This window comes from Brassica napus, chromosome C5 (assembly GCF_020379485.1).
Source record: "Brassica napus cultivar Da-Ae chromosome C5, Da-Ae, whole genome shotgun sequence".
Classification (NCBI taxonomy): domain Eukaryota; kingdom Viridiplantae; phylum Streptophyta; class Magnoliopsida; order Brassicales; family Brassicaceae; genus Brassica; species Brassica napus.
The window spans coordinates 44806409-44828958 of NC_063448.1; the positions used below are offsets into that span (position 1 = coordinate 44806409).

Consider the following 22550-nt stretch of genomic DNA (forward strand, 5'->3'; position numbering starts at 1 on the left):
TATAAAATTTGTAGATATATAAGAAACTAATGATTTTACGGTTAGATATTTAATTTTTTTTTAAATTTGTAGAAATTTTTGAAAGTTTTAGTAATACAAATTGTATAATTATACAAAAATAATAACATTTCGAAATTTGAAAAGTTATATATGAATATATTTATTTTATAGATGATGTATGAGCTATTACCATATTTAAAAGAAGTTTACCAAAAAAATATCAATACTAAATGTAATATATGAATTATTACCATATTCTAATAAGTTTGCCAAAAATATAAATCAACATTAAATAAAATTATCCATGTCATATTTTTCCAGAAGCCATGTCATCAATTTTAGTAGTCATGTCATATTTGTTTTGTGAAATTGATCGTAAAAATGACATTTGGCAAAATCACTTCGCAAATATAGCATAGGGGATTTCACGAAGAGACCAATAAAAATCTTATATCTCATTTTTCGACGGCTAAATCTTAGTCAACAAAGAAAACAAACAAATCAACTTAACGTACACATTACAGGTCTGAAATTTCCAATTTATCTTTTACAATACCAGTTTAAACTAACCAATATTGCATTTTGAACGAATTGCATATAAAATATAAGTAACTTTGATATTAAAACAATGAAAAAATATACGGGTTAGTCGCCCTTTCTCTGAACATAGCATAATCATTCCCACCTTTTATGTTTCTTTATCAAACGTAATTCAAATATGTGCAGTTTACAATGAAGCAACGAATAAAATAGTAAAAAACATTCTAAACCTTTTAGATACTTTCATGACGTGGCCGTCCTTTATTGGTCGTAAGATCTGTTTCCTTTTGCCGGCCATAAAAACTTGTCTTGACCACAAAGACAGGGACCACATATCCGGCGGAACATTCTCTTTTTCCGTAGTCTCATCCCACGCGCTAAGACTGCACGTAATATCTTCCCCTCCTCGGCGCATCTCAGCCAATCACCGGAGGCGCAGTCTCCGTCACGCGCCACACTTTCACCGATTTATCCAAGCTTCCACTATACACTATCCATCTTCCGTTGCTATCTTTCTCTGCCTCTTCCACCGCCGTCAAACACTTGACGGGTCCCACGTGGTCCATCAACACCGAGAGACACGAGTGACTCCCATCGCCGTTCCTCCTCCACACGCAAATGTTCTTATCCGCTCCGCCGCTCAGCACCAGACTCCCGGCGGCGGCGAGGCAGAGCACCGCCATACGATGGCCGCGGAGAATCCCGCCGTGAGAAAGATTATTTTTCCCTTCCCAAAAATTAACGGAACCGTCAGAAGTTCCACAGTAAACAACACACGCCGTTAAGTTAACCGCTAACGCCGTCACGGCGTTCTCTTGCTTCATTAACACGTTTACGAGGAAATGCTTCGTCCTTTTCCCTTGAAGCTCGCGTTTCCACACTTTCAAAGTTCCGTCGGCGGAGCCGGTGAACAGCAAGTCGTCGAACCCGGCGGCTACGGTGTTGATGGCGTCGTCATGAGCTTGAATCGATTCTAGGCATTTCGAGTCGGAGAGTCTCCAGACTTTGAGAGTCTTGTCCCACGAACCGGAGTAGAGTAAACCGAGCTCCTCGTTCAAGCTTAGACACGAAACGGCGTCGTAGTGTCGTATCTTCAAAACATTTTTATGGCGACGTACCTCGACATAGTTCTTCGGGTTCACGGATTTGGTCAGAAACTGCTTCGTACTCGGTAAGCTCCCGATTCGTGAATATACTCCGGTTCTTTTCTTTGACCCTCTCCAAATTCGGATTTTACCGTCTTGATGACCGGTAAAAATCCGGTTATTTCCGGTTATCACAATCGCTTTAACTGAACCACTTGTTGATTTAAAACCGGCGAAGTCCTTGAGATCTTTCCAGACCCGAATGTTCTTGGAATCGGATCCAGTGAATAGAAGATCTCCTGAAGCAGCCAACGAGTAGACATGACCTTCTTGCCTTACGATCGTACCGATCAAACCGTTGGCTGAATCATCATCCACGTTTGGGGTCGTCTGGTAGATCCAAGGAGACTTGTAATACGGAGAGTAAGTCTGGTTCCACGGAGATGGAGACATAGTGGGCGTTGTTGTTGTGTCCGTGTAGTATGGAGAATAAGTCTGATTCCATGGAGATGGGACCTGGTTTGGAGACGAGTCGCCGCTGGTGTTCGAAGCATTGCTTTGACGTTGTTGGTTATTGACGCTGGTGCTGGTAGGATCGATGACATCAGCACCATGACTCTGTTCTTCTTCGTCGGTGTTTAAGAAAGCAGCGAAAGTGGGTCTCCGGTGATGAGTACCATTGGTTTCTGCAGCTATAACCATATTTTCCTCTTGATTAGACAAAGAAATGAAGAAAGCTATAAAAGGAGTTGTTGTGGGGTTTGTGTTTTCTTTAAAGAGTTTTAATTTCGTTGTCGTGTGGGGGAAATTTTGAGGGGAAAAAAAGTTTGAAATTGGTGAGATTTTTAGAAATAAAAGAGAGGAAGAGGAAGTTTGGTTGGGATTATATATAGAGAAGCTGAAGGAGTAAAAGTTGGTGAGCGGACGACGTGGGTTACTGACGCGTGGCTTTGAGACTTGAGACGTGACCGTCGCATAGAGCTTTAAAACTGGATTAGTCCACGTTCATTAGCCCATATCAATTTGTCCATTTAGTGTTTGCGGTCAGAAATTGACCATATCCATTAAGAACTATGTCTATTAAAGACTAGACCTACTAACACACGTGTTTACATGGACTGTCATGAAGTCCATAATAGACCTTATAAGAAAAGTTTAAATTTTGCAGTTTTAGCAAAAAAGTCAATTTTGCGATTGTGGCGGGGAAAATCGATTTTTTGGTTTTAACAAAAAAAAAACAGATTTTCCGATTTTGGCGAGAAACCCCGATTTTGAGGTTTTAACGGGAAAACTCGATTTTTGTGGTTTTAGGGGGAAAACTCGATTTTGCGGTTTTGGCAGGAAAACTCGATTTTTGGTTTTAGCGGGAAAACTCGATTTTGCGGTTTTGACGGAAAAACTCGACTTTGCGGTTTTGGCGAGAAAACTTGATTTTGCGATTTTGACGGGAAAACTCGATTTTGTGGTTTTGACGGAAAAACTCGATTTCCGGTTTTGGCGGAAAAAACAATTTTTGGTTTTGGCGGGAAAACTCGATTTTACGATTTTGGTAAGAAACTTCGATTTTGTGGTTTTGGCGAAAATTTTGATTTTGCGATTTTAGCTGGAATACTTGATTTTATGGTTTTGACAAAAAAAAACTTAATATTAAGATTTTTGCGGAAAAAAACGATTTTACGATTTTGGCGGAAAAACTCAGATTTTAGAAACCTTAGCTTTTTGTGACCATTGGACCGCTCATGTTCAAATAGTCTAAATACATTAACGCCCATTACCCATTGATCATGTGATTCTTTTCCATTTATAATCTATATGGACAAATAAATATCACCAAATTAGATTCATTTATATTTGGAGATAGATAACCAATGTTCAGTCCGTCCATTTGACAGCTATACCGTCACATACCCTAAACGCCAGTTTTCACATGAGACCGTATTGACCATAATCAAAATTAAGACTGCGTAATCAACACTTCTTATGGATTCTCTTTTGTTTAAAAATCAACATTTTAAATGGCGTTAAAGAAATTTTTTTGCTTTGTTGATTTGAAGAGTGGACGGTTACAAGGCAATATTCAAATTTTACTTCATTTTGAAATGGAATAGTAATACATTATACATTTGTGATAAACCAAAAATAATTGCATTATTTCATTTATAGAATAAATTCATTTATTACTACGTAAGAATATAAAATAAAACAACATTAGAGAAAAATTTACTTCAAATTCTATTTTACAGTAAAAAAATGAAATTGTAGATGCTCTTGTGTGTATTAGGTTTTATGCTGTTATGGTTATGTATAAAACTGATTCGAATAATAAACAGATTAAATTGATGTACAGTTAGCTACAAACTGAATGATTATTGATTGACTATACATTTTCACACTTTCTGTTCTAATAAGATACCAGAGTATAAGGCTAGTTTATCTAATTTTCTTACAATTTGTTCATCATCTTTATCTTAATTTTGTTAGGCTTACTGCATGATTACTTTGTATATATTCTGAAACTTAGTTACATCGAGTTTTTAAAATCTTTTAATCATTTCAAATATGAACTCTTCAAACTGTTAACTAGACAATCATTTGTTATTTTGAAATTAAAACTAGTACCAAAGAAAAGGTATATATGAAGCTCATTAACAACGACAACAGCAACAACCTATACAACTATTCAAAAGCATTAAGTTTAAACGTAATGCATATTAATATTGGTCTGGCAATGTGAAAATACTTGTAACATGAGATGCGTCCGTACAAAGATTCGAGTTTTTCCTAAGAAGTGGGTTTGGACAATTCATAGTAATAGAAGAAACAAGACAAAGCGTGTGTGCCTATGTTGGCGGCTGATCATCTTCACACGGTGCATAATATTAACATTACATAACGGTAACACTATTTTCCAAGCGGTATTGATTTTTATTACGAGGGACCGACGGCGACCATTTTGGAAACAAGAAAAACGAATAGGAAAGAAACGTAAAAGAATAAAATTGCAGGAACGAAAATGAATGGTTGTTCCATCTCAAATTTGACAAGAAATAATTTTGTTCTTTATTTCTCTAAAAAAAGAATGACGGGGAATGAAAAGGAAAAATCCTCTAGACTATATTTGCGAAGTGATTTTGCCACATGTTCTTTTTACAATCAATTTCACAAAATAAATATGACATGGCTACTGAAATTGATGACATGGCTTCCGCAAAAATATGACATGGATAATTTCATTTAATGTTGATTTATATTTTTGGCAAACTTATTAGAATATGGTAATAATTCATATATTACATTTAATATTGATATTTTTTTGGGTAAACTTTTTTAAAATATGGTAATAGCTCATACATCATCTATAAAATAAATATATTCATATATAACATTTCAAATTTCGAAATATTATTATTTTGTATACTTATACAATTTGTATTACTAAAGCTTTCAAAAAAATTTACAATTTTTTTTAAATTTAAATATCTAATCGTAAGATCATTAGTCTTATATATCTACAAATTTTATAAATATTGTTTAGGTTAAATATTTGATAATTATACAATTTTATATTATTTTTATTAGTTTTATACAAATTGTTTTACTATATATCAAATCTATAAAAAATAGTAAAATCTATAAAATTTAATAAAATTTATTTTTAAATATAAGTTAGATTTTAAAAAAAAATTACTGCACATAGTATAGGAAAACACCTAATTATTTCTTATAAAAGGTAATTTTTTTTAGGAACATTATTCTTTATCGTTTTTTGATCACCATTAGTACCCTTGGTTTATAAGTTTTTAATATTTTGACATGTGAGAGAGCAAAAAAGGTTTTCTTCCGGATGTTGACTTTTCTGACTGCCCATGAAAGATAGAAAGTTTCCCAAAGTTTGATGGGCCTCCGATATTTTTCTTTGTTAAAATCGTCTACTCGTACAAATTAAGCAAGTTGCAAACGGCAAAAGAATACACAAAAAAGCGAGTTGCAAAACTTTTTTTTCTCTATTGTTGCAATGTGTTTTTGTTTTTAAAAGTTTATCGAACACAACCTATCAACGACTCTGTCTCTCAAACTATTCACAGCTGGTCTTATTCGTGTTGATTGACTTTCATTGCTAAAGAAGAAGATATTTTCTACGTAAAGTACTTTTTAGTATATCTTGGGGGGGGGGGTGGGGGGTGACTATGGGAATCTTCTATAACGTATGAGTTCGTACATATAATTATTCAATTTAGACGGGTCTGGTCGTCTAGATCTTGTGGCACTCAATTTAAGACAAAACAATAAATGAGTTTGGGGGATTTGGTCCGATCCAGTCTAGGCGGCACCTAGGCCCCCGCCTAGGCAGCAACTCGGTCCTATCCGAAACGATTTTCTTAAAATCCGATTTATACCGATTTATATGATTCAAATTGGTTTAAACTGTTATAAATCGGTTAAAATTGGTTAAAAATGATCTAAAATTGTCTTTTTTTTTTGTCGACAACATTACAGACTCATATTGACTCTGTAAACCACACCGGGAGATATTGATCCATGTGAACGACGAAAGACGTTTGTTTCCTGACACTGCGTGCTAGGTTATCCGCCTTTGTATTTTGCGTTCTTGGTGCATGTATAATTTCTGATCGTGTGAAGCTCTCTTTCAGACTCTTGATATCTTCCAAATAACTTGCAAAAGCTGGCCACTCTTCTGGTTCTGAAACCATCTTCACCAATTGAGAACAATCCGTTGCAAACGTAACCTGGAGTTGACGTAAATTCTTCATACATCCATAGCCCATAGTAGCGCCTCCATCTCTGCATGCAAGGGAGTTAAAGAAGCTCTTACATTCCTGGCTCCCATTAGACCTTCAAAACCTTCTAAAGTACTGAACCAACCCTGACCAGAGAACATATCCCCCTCTTTCCATGATCCATCAGTAAAACACCATCTTCCAGGAATTGACGGCAGAGATGCATGAACCTGTGTTCCCGTGTTCTGGTCCTTCAAAATCTGTGCCTCTGCCCAGAGTGTGGATTCCGTTTCTGCCAACTTAAGAGTGTCCCTAGGGTCCATATCCAGATTACTAAAAACCTTATTATTTCTTCCTTTCCAGATGTGTCAAAGTATCCAAGCAAAATGATGATCCTCCATCGGTGGAACAACTCTCCAGAAAAGGTGATCCATGTTTGTAAATATAGAGCTTGTTGGGAAAATAATTGGATTTGTTGGTATTTTTGACAGCGCCCAAACCTGAATTGCTGGAGGACACTCAAAAAACACATGGTTAATCGACTCCTCATCCGCTCCACATCTTGCACAACATATATCTCCTTGGATCCCTCGCACCTGCAAATTCTTCTTAACTACAATACACCCTGAAACCAATTGCCAAAGAAAATGTTTTATTTTTGGTGGGCACCTTAGTTTCCAACAAAATGCCTTCAAAACATAAATTGTAGGTCCAATTAATACTGGTGATCTTTCCCTATCCGGGTAAATCCTCTCTACTTGATATCTTGATTTAACCGTAAATTTTCCATTATTTGTGAAATGTCATCCTTCCCTATCAACCAACTGGTTTCTGCTCAGTGGTATGCTCTCTATGATTTTCACATACTGTGGGTCTACAAAAGTACGAATAACTTGCGAATTCCATTTTCGCGAAGTGGAATCAATAAGGGAATCCACAGTAAGGTCTGAAATCTAAAAATGTCTATATATGTTAAATAAAGCAATAATATTATTACAAATCTACAAATTTGTCTACTTTCTTCTGTTTTGTATGTCTAATTTTGATAATTCATCACAATCATTTTATAATTAAACTTAAAAACTAAAATATGTTATACAAATGTATAAAATATATAAAATAAATCAACAATTTGCTAACGCCTAGGCCTCGCCTAAGTCCCGAATAATCCGCATAGTCGCTAGTCTTCTATAAAGCGTCTAGTTACCACCTAGCGATTTTTAGAATATTGGTTTCTAATGAACATATATATGCCTCATTTGTATGCATCTAACGATCTTTAATTTAAAATAAATAATTTATATCATCTCGTCGACCAGATAAAAATTTCTAAAAATGGATTTTAGTTGGTAACTAACAAAAGACTTACAAACTAACATAGGACTTATAAACTAACATAAGACTTACCAACTCAACTAAAACAAAATTGTTGCTCTTTTGGCACCCTGCTTTGAAAAGCTTCTTAGATGCTAGGATTTGATTCTGCAGAACTGCAGAACTTTTGTATCCCTTGTATCATTAGTTTCTAATGAAAACTCACATACTTCACACAAAAAAAACTAACCTAAAACTTTTTCATCATTTAATTTGTATAACGTTAAATTATGGTAATAAATCTCGATTCAAAACTACCCGAATCAAAACTTTAGATTCCTATTCTAAGTCATTTTAATTTTTTTTTTTTTTTTGCTAAAATTTGGAAGTCATTTTAATTTTGATGTTTATAACCCAATCTACCTATTTTTTTCCTGAAACACAACCCAATCTACCTTGAATCTTGATTATTCATGTTAAAGTAAATGGAAATCGCGACATTCGAAGTGATCCGATCCTCTATTGTCAACCCCCTAATAAAATTGAAAACGATTCTTTCACAGCTAAGAGCTACCACAGTTTTGACATTTTAGGGTTTCATAAAGATAATATCATCGTTTACCTTTTCCAATAATTAGTATCAGAAAAAATGGTAAATGTCAATGGTCATGGCCGCGAATTCTATAACGACTGCGTTCTTAAAGACGTTTGTCAGTATGTGACCCATCGAATCCCAAAGCCTTTTACATTCACACGCGATACATCTGGTGGACGTTACTGTTACGATATGATCAATGCAAAACGAAGTTTATATTTATACGATTAAATCGAATATTCGATGTTCAAAGAGGTATGACCAAAACTATAATACATATTAGTATATTACCATAGATCTCCTTCAATTTCCGTTAAACCACGATTCCTAGATCGAGCTTGAAAGATTCGGAATGCAATTGTCACTTTCAGTAACCAGAACGAACCACCGTTTTAATCAGACAAAATTACACTTTTTCTCCATTAGGAGTAGTTTACATTTTGCACGCCATTCATTTGATCACACGACATGCATATTATGTGATAAGTTTGAATTACGCAGTCGCTATCTAATAATATAACAATATTTCCACAAAATAGTAAATCGTTGTCATGAAAATAACTATGGTACGTACTCATGCCGTCACAACTGTGGCAAGAGTACAATCCCCATATATACACAATACCAATTACAGATATGCTAATGATACTATAAATTTTACCAACGTACGTACATAATACTAGTATAATACTAACAACTAGACCCTGATCCGCGCATCAGGACAGATATGAATTTTCGGTTTATGGTTATTTATTTAACTAAATGATGTATTTGTAATATTTGATGTATTATATTCACCAAGTAAATAATTTTTTGGCATCTTAAACCATCTATTTATGATGAATATTCGATATCATATACAAAATTGAACAAATAGACGTAATTAGATAATTGTAGACGATATATAAAAACAATGGTTATTAATGTAAAATATGAAGAAATATTATATCATGACTAAGTATGGCATAAAAGATTATAAATTAGTTATACATGTTTAAAGAAAATAAAATGATTTTTAAACTTCTATGAAAAATTTAACATATAAAAAGGGTGATGAATTAGTCATCAAATTGTAAATAATTTCATACTTTTGTTAATAATAAATTATTTATATTCTTTGTTTTTGTCAAGATAATTATTAAATGTCCATAACATTAATATGTTAAAATGTCATATTATGAAAGTCCATGTTGTAACCGTTTTTTTTCCGGGAAGTGTAACAAAAAAAAATTACCTTTAACTTTTCGTTTTTTTTTAAGTTCTGTGTCGGTAAAATATTAAAAAAATCTCTCTATCTTTTTCAATGTTCAATTTGAAGATTATTATGCGAAAATCATACGAAAATATAGGCAATTGGTTGGAATCTCTATATCTTTATATTCCTATAAATTTTAAATTTATTGTTTCCTCTTCTGCAAGCAAATCAATTACCGAAGTAATAGATCAATTGGTTGAAATCAAATATATTCTTATAATTAGTGTAATTATGGTTACAGTTTCTATATTTAGTAGGTACATTAAAAATACGACTTTGAAGATATTATGTTTTGATTAATAGAAGATATTGGATTTTGAGTTTGCATTTATTGATTTGTTTTTTTATAAAGCTTAGAAAATCAGTGGGATGATTGGTTGGTTGATACATCCTATAAAGAAAACGAAAACTATAGGTGGTTTGACTATTGTACATCGATCGATGCATGATGTAAGTTGACTATATAAAACTTGAGCATGATCATTTCAAACTAAAGTATAGGTAGGTTATATGCATTTGTTATATTGTAGTTAATATATTTTAAATATTACATAAGTCAAGTGATTCATGTTTTCGTAAAAATAAAATTCAAGTTCATTATTGGGCCGTACTCGTCCGTAATAAGCTACGTTAAATATGATGTATTTTTAGGTTCATTTAATGACATTAAATTTAAATTTCATTAAGGAAAACTCATTAATTTAACTGGAAAAGACAAGCATTAAAATAGGTAGGTTCATTTAATGACATTAAATTTAAATTTGATTAAGAAAAACTCATTAATTTAACTGAAAAAGACAAACATTAAAATAAGTAGTTTAAATTAATTCTCAGTGACATGGAAGTGTAAATAAGTTAGAAAACTTAGGGGTATTTTTTAATGGGTACTTCTCTTTTAATAATATAGATTATCATTATTATGAAAACGCCATTATTTCTTTGGAGGTTCTTCACAGGACAGCCATACCAATGGAAGAATAAACAAATTTGTGTTACCCAGTAGTGGGGAGTTCTGAGATAGTTACATATGGGATATTTTCCTTCTTTTTGCATGGCTTAACTGATCCTAGTCGATATGCCGTCTGAATAGAATCTGAACTTTCTATATATAATGACAGAAACTTTAGTGAATTTAAAATGTAGATATATAGACACATCTAAACAAAGTACTTTGTGATTTTTCTTGAAGTGCTTATATGATTTTCCCATTAAATATAGTGAAAAGTATTAGATATGACACATACAAAGCTCTCATTAGCTTCCATAATTAAATCAATAATACGAAGGGAGCATGGAAGTCAAAGGACTGATCATACAGAGTATTAGATTTGGTAGACTGAAATAAGCTAGTTATGTATATATATATATATATATATATATATATATATTAATTTGGTTAACCCTTAACCAGTTTGTTTATGCTGATGGCATAAGAAAAAAAGACCAAAAGGTTGAATCAGAAAATAAGACACTATAGTTTTAGCAAAAACACACTTATTACAATATGATCTATACATGTAAATTAAAAGTGACATCACCATGTCTATGCATATATGAAAACTAACATATATAAGTGTATATATTTATTAGGTGTTATTTAAGCTTCTCAATAAAAAAGAACTTAAAATCATGCAACACACTTGGCCTTGTTTTCACGAAGCGAAAACACGACCATATATCTTTTTTGAAAACTAAACGAAATCGAGATTTCGATGGAGACATCACACATCACATGAGAGACTATTGCAGGGACATGTGTAATTTACAAAAAAGAAAACTTTATTAAATAAATGTTGGTTGTTGAGATTTTAGTTGAAGTTGTAAATTAGATTAATCAATGGATATATATATACAAGACTAAGATCGCAAGAGACGGTTTGGTTCATCATAATATATTCAGTGGATAAGATTTGATTCATAATATATCATATGGACTGTTTGGTCCACCACTCCTTGACAGGTGTCTTTCAACTGTTTTTGTTAGTTCCTTCATTCCTACAATAATCTTTCTTTATTTAGTATCCAAGTAATTACTTAATTCTATATACATGCATAATTATTTCATAAAATAAACATGTTTCAGTCTTTTTGTTTGTTATTATTAGTTGATGTCAATTATTGTAACTACCTGACAAGGTGGATAATTTTCGTCAAAATAAAAACCATCATGATTTTCCTGCATCCGCAGTGGGAATCCTTAAGCGAAAATCTTTAGAGAAAAAATAATTAAATAATCAGTGGATTCCACTAAAAGATAAGGATTCAATCTTTAAAATTCTTAAATAAGGACACTTTTTTAGTGAATCTTTGCACTATTTGCGGTCTCCACGACTACGTGGCGATCCGTGAATGGTCATTTTTTTTTTTTTTTTAAATCCAAAATATCCAAAATTAATCCGAAATGCTCTTGTCGCTAAGGACTCCAATGAGTCTTTCCGTTTCCGTTGCGCGTGCTCTAAGGAACAGAGTGCACACCATACTTAATACAACCAGCATCATAAAGTCTTTGCATGTCATTTTAGATGATTAATTAATTCATTTGAATTTTTATTTTTTATTTGTCATCATATGATATGGCTTACCGAGAATAAAACCCGGCTAATAAATCACATCATACAGATAAAAAGTTTTTCTATCATTTTATACTTTTTGGTAATAATCATCCATTATTTACATGTTTTTGGTGTTGGCTATCTAACTATCTTTTCAGTGATCACACAGATCATTTTCAATTCAAGCCTAATTTTTCTTCTATAATTTTTACTAAAAACAATAATTCTATATATATATATAGTAAATTTTGTTTCGATGGTTTAACTCTATTATAATATTAAAATAGAAAAAAAGTAGAGAGATTTCACATAGTATATAGCGTGAGAAAAAAAAACCTAGCTATTTTAATCGATCAAATTCATAATAACAATAGCATTTGAATTACCAAAAAATGCAAAGGTTACTTGTGAAACCAAACCGATGTAGCTACATGAATCGATTCAAGTAAAAAAAAAAAAGTTTGTTACAAAAATAAGGTTAAAGTGTTAAAGTAGAAAAGCCAAGTTTACAGATCTGAAATCAAATATAGCCAAGGTTACGTTAACTCGTAGTTCGTAATTATTCTTCAAGAGAGATATTTGGGCCTTAAGGACAACTTATAGCCCATAATACTTAACTTATTTTCAAAATTTATCGGCCCATTCAGTCTCTGGCTTGCTCTTCAAGCTCGGCGACCAAAGAAAAAGTGTGTTAATTACCGAACAGCTTCTGTGTGAACTTGGTCTTGGTCGTGAGAGAAACTTGGAATACGGTTCTGTAATCAGCAGTGTTTAGTTTCGTTTCGATTTCGATTTCATGGAGTTTGTAGTTGAAGAAGGAAAGCGAGTCCATGAAGAATGCTCGACTTTGATTCTAGTAAGCTTTTCTAATCGTTTTCGATTTCGATCTGTGTCTCTCCTCCTCCTCCCTGTAAATCGTGAAAAAAAACTACAGCTTTCTTGAGAAACTAGGTTGTAAGCATCTCTGCTGAAACAAGAAAAGCTTAGAGATTTGTAATTGAAGAACTTATTGGTTTGTCTTTTTTTTTTTCTTCTTTCCAACCAGCCTGCATTGTCAATTGGGAACGTAGGGCAGCTGGCTGTTGATCTTCTAGTGTCATCTACTGCTGCAGAGAGAGTTGGTTATCTCGATGATCTCAATCTGCTTCCTTGTGTTGGCAACGACGCATATGGCCCTCTCCCTTGTGGTGATCTCGCTCTTCCCCTCGAAGGTAATTCTTTCTGCTTCATGTGCCACTGTACATTGTTGAATCTAGCCCTTCATCCTTGTGAGAACCTCAAGTTTTCTCTTACCTTTGTGTATTTTCAGTGTATGAGTCATCTTCAACTGCTATTACTCTTGCTCAGCAACGGTCTCCTGTTGCAAAGGTATTACATTTCCTTTTACCTTTCTGTGTATTCATTGCTTATTGTGTTGGGACTACGGAAGAGCCAGTTAGCTTGAGTTTTTTCAGTTAAAAAAATTGGGAATTTGGTGACACATTCTAAACTTGTATAATGTTTGATGTAAAAACAGGGAATGATGATTAAATTTGCGGAGAATATAGCAGAGTTTGCTGCTTCAAGTGGAAAGAAGGATGTTATTGTGCTTTCTAGTTTAGACTTCCAGAGGCTGCACAACTTGGATTTGTCAAGGTAGTTCATTGACCTTCACTTGCACCCTTTTTTTTTCCTTGCATATATAAGAGCATAATATTTACAAGTTAATTTGAGTTCTTTGTGGAAATTGCTTTAGAGGCCCACAGGTGTATTATCTGTCTAACACCGAATCTGATGGAAGAGATGATCACTGTGAAAGGCTCGGGTTTGGAAGATTGGGCGAGTTTGATTCGGAAGGAAGATGTTGGAAGTATCTTAGCTCTGTCTTTGACAAGAACAGTAAAGAAGATCTGACTTTCCCTTCGGAAGATGAGCTTGAAGACATAGACTACTACCCAAGCTTGCCATTTGCAGCTCTCTTCTCAGCTTTTAAGGTAAATTAATGGCGTATAATCAACGATTTATCCACATGCCGATTCATTGTAGATGCTTCTAAACACTTAGATGGTCTGCTCGGGGTTTATGTTGTTTGTTTGTTTGTTAGGCAAGAGGCTTGAAGGTGACATGCCTGCTATGTTACTGTTCTGAAGGAGACAACATTCCTGATGCATTCCTTCTAGCAGAGGCTGCTTCTAAGCTTACGGGTTTAACTCCTGACAAGTTCCATGGTAAAAACAATATATCTCTCTTCTTTCAAGTGTAATTAACATCTCTGGACAATGATTCGTGAGAGACGATCAAACTCACTATGATCATTCTTTTCTGCAGGGGAAGAAGGTGGGAAGTGGCGGATACCGTATTCATGGAAGAGTATGTACGGAGCTCCTCCTGATATGTCCATGTTTTAAGACTGTTCTTGGAGCTCACAAAACCAGACAGTGGTTGTTGTAGTACAAGTGTGACATTTGAGATGGTTTTAATCTGAGAGAGACCTCTTTTCTAGTTTTTCATCGTCAAATCTGTCTACTGGATAGCAAGTATAATTGCTTTACTAGAATGACATATCCCTTGAAAGTCTATCAAGAATCATAGAATAGATGGATCAAATCAAAGTATGAATATTAACTATAGTAATGAGAACTACTGCAGAGAAGAAGAAAGTTGTGATGATCAATTGCTAGATTTGCAATTTCGTATAAAGCCTGTAAACATAAATTTTGGCCAGGCTAGCCATAGCCATAGGGGATGAGATGACTACAAGTTTCTAAACCATTAGGATAAATCACCAAAACCAGACGACAATAATTTGAGAAATATCTCCGGAACTGAAAAGAAAGTAGTTGAGCAATCAATTGTGGAGTCATTGTGTTTTAAATGTATAGATAGGGCAAGCCAAGTACTTCTGACCAGCTTTTTAATGCACCTTTATTGCCTTCAGAAACAATACTATGAATTTACATATATTTTCATGCAAGTAATCCTTTGTTTTTTCTTTGGGTCACATGCAAGTAGCTCTGTGATATCTTGCATATTTTCATTATCTTATCCATTTATCCATGTGCATTTTGATCATATAGACTAGGATTTAGCCATGTTTAGGTTACATTTTGCATACATGAGTCTCTATCAGGGGTTGGAGTGCCACATGGAGTTCTTGGGGCTATTTGGATGCATTTGGAGCTCAAAAGAGGTGAAATATGTGATCATTGGACGAGCAGAGCAGGGGAGCGAGGTTCCGCAGCGACGTCATGAGGTCGCTCCAAAGCACTTCTCAGAGCGACCTAGCTGGAGCGACCCCGTGAAGTCGCTCGCCATATTCACCCAGTGAAGCGACTTGCCCAGAGCGACGCGCCGAGGTCGCTCGCATCTCACACCCCTCTCGGAGCGACCTCCCAAAGCGACACCCCGAGGTCGCTCGCGTCTCTATGGCGAGACGACACGAAGCGAAGCCCGGAGCGACCTCTCAAAGCGACCCACTGAGGTCGCTCCCGAAGGCCAGAGCGACCTCTCGGAGCGACATGCCGAGGTCGCTCCGCGTCTATTGTTGGGTCGATTTTCTATTTTACTTAAGGGCCTTTTGGTCATTTCATTATGCACGTTTTTATTTTCTAAACCTATGTTTTAATACTCTGTAAGCCACCACCAGGAGGGATCTATCTTTTGATCTATTGAGAAATACACAAAAACTCTGTTGAGAAGTTCATCTCTTGGATTTTGATTGTTATGTTCTTGTGTTCTTGTTGATTTCTTATCTATTTCTCTACATGATTAATCTGAAATCCAATATGGGTTTAAGAGAAATCATGGAGATTAGTGAGTAATCACCTTTTGAATTCATGGGTTAGGGAGATCAAGGGTGATTAGGTTAGTTCTAGGATGTTTTAGTGTAGATCATTCTTGTTCCTTGCTAGTAGAGTATTGATAATGCATCTTCTGAGTTGGCCACTCAAAAGTTGATCAATAGACATTTCCCACCCAAAAGGTGTTTGATGAAATGCCTGAGACAACTCTCCTATGCTTTTAGTATACTTTGCCAAAGACATTTGTTGTTAAAGATGCTAAGATAGCTAATAGACTTGTTAGTAATGATTGCTTTCATATTATTCAACCAAAGACATTTGATGTTTGAGATATGTTAGCAAATGAGCATTCATCTAGACATAGAGCTTGCTTAGAATTGTGTCTAGGCTTAAGGTTGATAGTTTGATTGATCATTTGCCATCCTTAGTTCGATACTTGATCACCCAAGGTCTAATCCCTATGCCCATGAGTTCTCCTTTCCCTTAGTCAAGAAAGTATCATTCTGTTATTGCTTTCTAGTTTTAATCATAGCTTAAAACTCATCTAAATCATTGGTTGCACTTAGATTAAGTGAGTACTTGCATTCTCAGTGCTTTGATATCCCTCAGAACTGGTTCGACATTCACTATACTACAACATTTGTCTTAGGAGCCCTGAAAACTCCTAACATCAAATTGGCGCCGTTGCCAAATTCTGAGTAGATTTGAACATTGAGATTTAGTCACTTGCTTGAGACTAAGTCATTTTAATATTGTTTTGTTACTGATTCTTCTTCTTCACTACCTTTAACTTTCAGGTGTATGAACTTGAGGAGCAGGGGTCCATCAAACCTAGTTCCAATAGTAGCAGACATCAGAGCTTTAGAGAGGGAGTGTGCTACAGCTAGAAGAGAAGAAGAACAACAAGCCCACTTGCAGAGATTGGATATTGATATGGCAGATCCACCGCAAGGGGCAGAACACCAACCGCGGGCAGCTCGACCCATTGGCACTTACGACCGCCCCAACATACATGGTCATAGATTGGGAATCCGAGCACCAGCTGTAGCAGCCAACAACTTCGAGATCAAATCAGGACTCCTCAACGTGATTGAGAACAACAAGTATCATGGCTTGGCTCTAGAGGATCCATTTGATCACTTGGACAGGTTTGACAGCTACTGCGGGTTGTCAAAAACCAATGGTGTGTCCGAAGATGCTTTAAAGCTCAAGTTATTCCCTTTCTCTTTGGGGGATAAGGCACGTCAGTGGGAGAAGTCTCTACCCAGCGACTCTATCACCACTTGGGATGACTGCAAGAGAGCATTCTTGGAGAAATTCTTCTCATCCTCAAGAACTGCTAAGCTGAGAAATGAGATCTCCAGTTTCCAACAGAAGAACTTGGAAGGATTCAGTGAAGCCTGGGAGAGATTCAAGGGCTACCAAGCTCAATGCCCACACCATGGTTTCTCTAAGGAGAGCTTGCTGAGCACATTCTACCGTGGTGCTCTTCCTAAGTACAGGGCCAGACTGGATACAGCTAGCAATGGGTTCTTCTTGGGGAGAACTGAGGAAGATGCAGAGGAGCTGGTTGACAACATGGTAAAGAGTGATGCAGTCTACAGTGGAGACCACGACAGAAGCAGTCGAACAGATGATAAGCAGACGAGGAAGGAGTTGAAAGCTCTACAGGATAAGATAGACATCCTCCTTGCTGATAAAGCCACACAAGAGCAGCTGCACTTTGTTGGTAACCCAAGCCAAGATACACCACCTGTTGTCCATGAGGTTGAGGGTTTGGAAGGTCAGGAAGAGCTGTGTTTCATCAACAACAATGGTAGCTGGTACAAAAAAGAGCCCAACTTTCAGTACAACAACTACCAACAGAAATCCTATCCCAACAACCAACAGAGTGGTTATCCGCCTCGAAACAACCAGCAAGGCAGCTATCAACCTCAGCAAAACCCCTCATCTGGTTCCTCTGCTCCTCAAGAGAGCAGCACTGACACCCTGCTGAAACAAATCTTGGAGTCTCAGACTAGAAGTGAGAAGCATGTTGGTTATGAGTTGAAAAACCTTCATTCCAAGATTGATGGGAGCTACAATGAGCTCAACAACAAGTTCTCACATCTTGCTTCTACAGTCAAGAATTTAGAGAATCAGTTTGCTTCCATGAACACTCACCAGACTCGCCAGCAAGGATCTCTACCTGGAAAATCTGACCAAAACCCCAAGGAGGCCAAAGCTATCACCCTTAGGAGTGGTAAGCAGTTACCTCCTACAACCCTCACCAGGGATGCTGAGAAACTAGGTGAGGAGGTGGCCATCAACTTAGATGATGAAGTGGTGATTGTTGATGAGAAATCAATGATGAAATCTTGGAGAAGATTGTGGAAGCCAAGGGTAAAGGAAAGGTTGGGGAAGAGAAGAAAACAGTGAAGGATGGTGAAGTTCTTGCTCCAGCAAGTGAGAATTCTTTTGTTCCTCCTCCCTATGAACCCAAACTACCATTCCTGGTAGATTCAAGAGGCAGCTGCTAGAGAAGTACAAGGCTTTGTTTGACAAGCAAATGAGTGAAGCTCAGGTTGCAATGCCCATCATCGATGCTTTCATGTTGATTCCTCAATACAACAAGTTCCTGAAAGATGTTGTAGCTGCAAAGAAGAAGGAAATGGAAAGCATGATGATTCTTACCCATGAGTGCAGTGCCATCATCCAAAGGCTTGATGTTCCAGAGAAGTTAGAGGATCCAGGATGCTTCACACTACCTTGTGCTCTTGGACCTATGATATTTGAGAAATGTCTCTGCGATTTGGGAGCTAGTGTCAGCGTGATGCCTTTGTCTGTTGCAAAGAAGCTTGGATTCACTCAGTACAAGAAGTGTAAACTCTCTCTGGTGTTAGCTGATCGTTCAGTGAAGTACCCTGTGGGCATCTTAGAGGACCTACCTGTGAAGATTGGAAAATATGAGATACCTACAGATTTTGTGGTGCTTGAGATGGGTGAGGAGGCTCAAGACCCATTGATTCTTGGAAGGCCATTCTTAGCTACAGCAGGAGCAATTGTTAAGGTGAAAGCGGGCACGATTGATCTCCATTTGGGTAAAGGGCATGTTCTCCACTTTGACATCAAGGAGAAAATGAAGAAACCAACTGTGTTCGGGCAAGCCTTCTACATTGAAGAGATGGGCACTTTTGCTGATGAGCACCTTGAAGAGTTACCACCTGAGGACGACGAGGAGGGAGCATCTCCCTCTACTCATTCTCCATAGAAGGTAACCCACTACTTTCCCTTGTATATACCATTTCGTTTTTGCATATTAGTTTTCTCTTTTTGGGTATCTCTCTCTCCTTGACAACACAGAGACTGTGTCATTTAAGTTTGGGGGAGGTACCAAGTATTTGATCACGTTTGCTTTGATGATTTGAGTCTCATGCATTGCATTATACATATATATTTGCATAAAAAAAAATTTCATTTAGTTTGCATCATTGGCATTTCTAGGAGAGTCTAGAGCATATAGGTTGCATTTACTTGCATTGGGAGCAATGATTTTAAATGCCTTGTAAAGAACACTACGTTGCACCTGAGTAGCTTTTGCACCTCTCAAAAAGACTTGTATGTTTCGAGCCTTGAAAACTCTTCCTGAAACTTGTTGATTGCTGAAACTCAGTCTTTGAAGCCAACTACAACCTTATTTGAACTAAAACTAATGCTTCTTGCTCATGGTCCCTTGTGTACTGAGTCATGGCTATACACACCTGAGTTGTCACATCCTTTATGCCAATCTTATTCTGACAAACTCTAGTGGTAGATCACTCCCAAAACCTTTCCCTCCTTTTAAGCTTTCATTGTTTGATGAGTGAGGCTTTCTTCGGAAAGTCTTACATGTGCATAATTTTGAGAGTATCGGGAACGACAATGCTTGATCTTCATTCTTGCTAGATTGGGCACTCTATTGTCTAGCTATAGGTGGGGGTGAGAGTTGTGATTATGATTTGGGAGCAATGAAAAAGGAAAAGAAATAACTCTTTGTGTTTAAGTGAATTGTCTTACTGGGATAAGTTGAAAAACCTCTAGCTCAAGTTATGAAAAGTCTTGGCCCCCATTTGAAAAAAAAAAATAAAATAAAATAAAATAAAATATGAAAAGAAAAGAAAAAGAAAGAAAAAGGGGGCTAGCAAGGGTTGTTAGGAGCTAAATAATGTTTTGAGGTTGTGAAAAATCCCTTGTAGATTTCAAAGAGAAGGAGTTAATGTTCTTAGGATCTTTTGGTGAGAGATGTGAGTTGGGTTTGACATTTGAGAATGATTGTGTAATTGTATGTTTGGGAAAAGGGTAGAACAATGGAGATTGAGCATTGTATGCATGAGTTGATCCATTTCTTAGATATATTATGTGCAATGTCAAGGCTACTTGTTTCGAGAGTAAACCACCTTAAAGATTTTATGTTTCGAACCTCTTGAATCACTTGAATAAAAGCCTTCCCTCACCCAACCAAATGACTTGGACCAACTGACCATTTGCAAGAATTCACCTGATGTTTTGTGCTTAATGAATGTGAGAGTTGGTTGATTTGAATGTGTGGATGCTTGATGATGAGTGTAAGGGCAAAAAGAGTTGAGATAGGCCTAGAGAAGCTAGAGTGTAATAAGAGAGTGTGCTCGTGCTGGATTAGATGTTGAATCGAGTACTAGTTGTGTTTCTTTTGGCTATGAGCTCCCACCTTCAAACCTCTCTCCCTATGAGTTCTAGAAAGTTCACTTGTGGACAAGTAAAAGAACAAGTTTGGGGGAGTTGATATCTTGCATATTTCCATTATCTTATCCATTCATCCATGTGCATTTTGATCATATAGACTAGGATTTAGCCATGTTTAGGTTACATTTTGCATACATGAGTCTCTATCAGGTGTTGGAGTGCCACATGGAGTTCTTGGGGCTATTTGGATGCATTTGGAGCTCAAAGGAGGTGAAATATGTGATCATTGGACGAGCAGAGCAGGGGAGCGAGGTTCCGCAGCGACGTCATGAGGTCGCTCCAAAGCACCTCTCAGAGCGACCTAGCTGGAGCGACCCCGTGAAGTCGCTCGCCATATTCACCCAGTGAAGCGACTTGCCCAGAGCGACGCGCCGAGGTCGCTCGCATCTCACACCCCTCTCGGAGCGACCTCCCAAAGCGACACCCCGAGATCGCTCGCGTCTCTATGGCGAGACGACACGAAGCGAAGCCCGGAGCGACCTCTCAGAGCGACCCACTGAGGTCGCTCCCGAAGGCTAGAGCGACCTCTCGGATCGACATGCCGAGGTCGCTCCGCGTCTATTGTTGGGTCGATTTTCTATTTTACTTAAGGGCCTTTTGGTCATTTCATTATGCACGTTTTTATTTTCTAAACCTATGTTTTAATACTCTGTAAGCCACCACCAGGAGGGATCTATCTTTTGATCTATTGAGAAATACACAAAAACTCTGTTGAGAAGTTCATCTCTTGGATTTTGATTGTTATGTTCTTGTGTTCTTGTTGATTTCTTATCTATTTCTCTACATGATTAATCTGAAATCCAATATGGGTTTAAGAGGAATCATGGAGATTAGTGAGTAATCACCTTTTGAATTCATGGGTTAGGGAGATAAAGGGTGATTAGGTTAGTTCTAGGATGTTTTAGTGTAGATCATTCTTGTTCCTTGCTAGTAGAGTATTGATAATGCATCTTCTGAGTTGGCCACTCAAAAGTTGATCAATAGACATTTCCCACCCAAAAGGTGTTTGATGAAATGCCTGAGACAACTTTCCTAGGCTTTTAGTATACTTTGCCAAAGACATTTGTTGTTAAAGATGCTAAGATAGCTAATAGACTTGTTAGTAATGATTGCTTTCATATTATTCAACCAAAGACATTTGATGTTTGAGATATGTTAGCAAATGAGCATTCATCTAGACATAGAGCTTGCTTAGAATTGTGTCTAGGCTTAAGGTTGATAGTTTGATTGATCATTTGCCATCCTTAGTTCGACACTTGATCACCCAAGGTCTAATCCCTATGCCCATGAGTTCTCCTTTCCCTTAGTCAAGAAAGTATCATTTTGTTATTGCTTTCTAGTTTTAGTCATAGCTTAAAACCCATCTAAATCATTGGTTGCACTTAGATTAAGTGAGTACTTGCATTCTCAGTGCTTTGATATCCCTCAGAACTGGTTCGACATTCACTATACTACAACATTTGTCTTAGGAGCCCTGAAAACTCCTAACGTCACTCTGCATCTTGAAATAATCAAAGAAGTAATGAGTGGAGTGGATACTTGGTCATATGGACTTAACTTCTTTTTTTTTTTTTAACAATTGTATTATAATATCAAAAGAAATATGAAATCAAAATACAAAAAAAATAGGAGGAGATGAAACAGAATAAACTACTTGAACAAATCTTACAGCCAAAGAGGGAAACCCCTTGCTACGTAGGATTGAAACTTATTTTCCTTGACAACACTATTAGCAATTCAGAAGGCTACAGTAAGGGCTTGTCGTGACTAAATTTCTACTCGCCAACACAAAAAATTGTCAAGCATAGAAGATAGCCTCAGGGAGTAAAATTTTAAGGCCGGCCATGCAGCAGGTTTGGATATAGCGCCTACTAGAGAATGGTCTTCACTGGAGAAGATAATGTTGTTAAAATGGAGGGAATTCATACTTTCAATTGCCCAACTCCAGCTT

General features: G+C 36.5%; 2 protein-coding genes and 1 non-coding gene across 3 annotated transcripts; 1 reads left to right on the forward strand and 2 right to left on the reverse strand.

Annotated features, from left to right (window-relative positions):
- Nucleotides 1-672: 672 nt before the first annotated feature.
- On the reverse strand, nucleotides 673-2880 carry LOC106446854 (protein JINGUBANG). The gene has a single exon (XM_013888666.3). It carries the CDS (start codon nucleotides 2325-2327, stop codon nucleotides 957-959), a length of 1371 nt encoding a protein of 456 aa, XP_013744120.1. The 5' UTR covers nucleotides 2328-2880; the 3' UTR covers nucleotides 673-956.
- Nucleotides 2881-12737: 9857 nt separating this feature from the next.
- On the forward strand, nucleotides 12738-14636 carry LOC106446853 (proteasome assembly chaperone 2). Its single transcript, XM_013888665.3, has 7 exons — nucleotides 12738-12936; nucleotides 13126-13291; nucleotides 13390-13448; nucleotides 13597-13715; nucleotides 13816-14053; nucleotides 14164-14287; nucleotides 14388-14636. The coding sequence occupies exons 1-7, from the start codon at nucleotides 12877-12879 to the stop codon at nucleotides 14465-14467; spliced, it is 846 nt and encodes a 281-aa protein (XP_013744119.1). The 5' UTR covers nucleotides 12738-12876; the 3' UTR covers nucleotides 14468-14636.
- A 2564-nt stretch (nucleotides 14637-17200) lies between these two features.
- LOC125588030 lies at nucleotides 17201-17307 on the reverse strand. The gene has a single exon (XR_007324426.1). It is a non-coding gene; the product is annotated as a small nucleolar RNA R71 (small nucleolar RNA).
- Nucleotides 17308-22550: the final 5243 nt, after the last annotated feature.

Coding starts and splice junctions, on each gene's coding strand:
- LOC106446854 (XM_013888666.3), bottom strand. CDS start 2,327: ATGGTTATAGCTGCAGAAACCAATGGTACTCATCACCGGAGACCCACT.
- LOC106446853 (XM_013888665.3), top strand. CDS start 12,877: ATGGAGTTTGTAGTTGAAGAAGGAAAGCGAGTCCATGAAGAATGCTCG. Junction 13,292..13,389: donor TCTCGCTCTTCCCCTCGAAG/GTAATTCTTTCT, acceptor GTGTATTTTCAG/TGTATGAGTCATCTTCAACT. Junction 13,449..13,596: donor AACGGTCTCCTGTTGCAAAG/GTATTACATTTC, acceptor ATGTAAAAACAG/GGAATGATGATTAAATTTGC.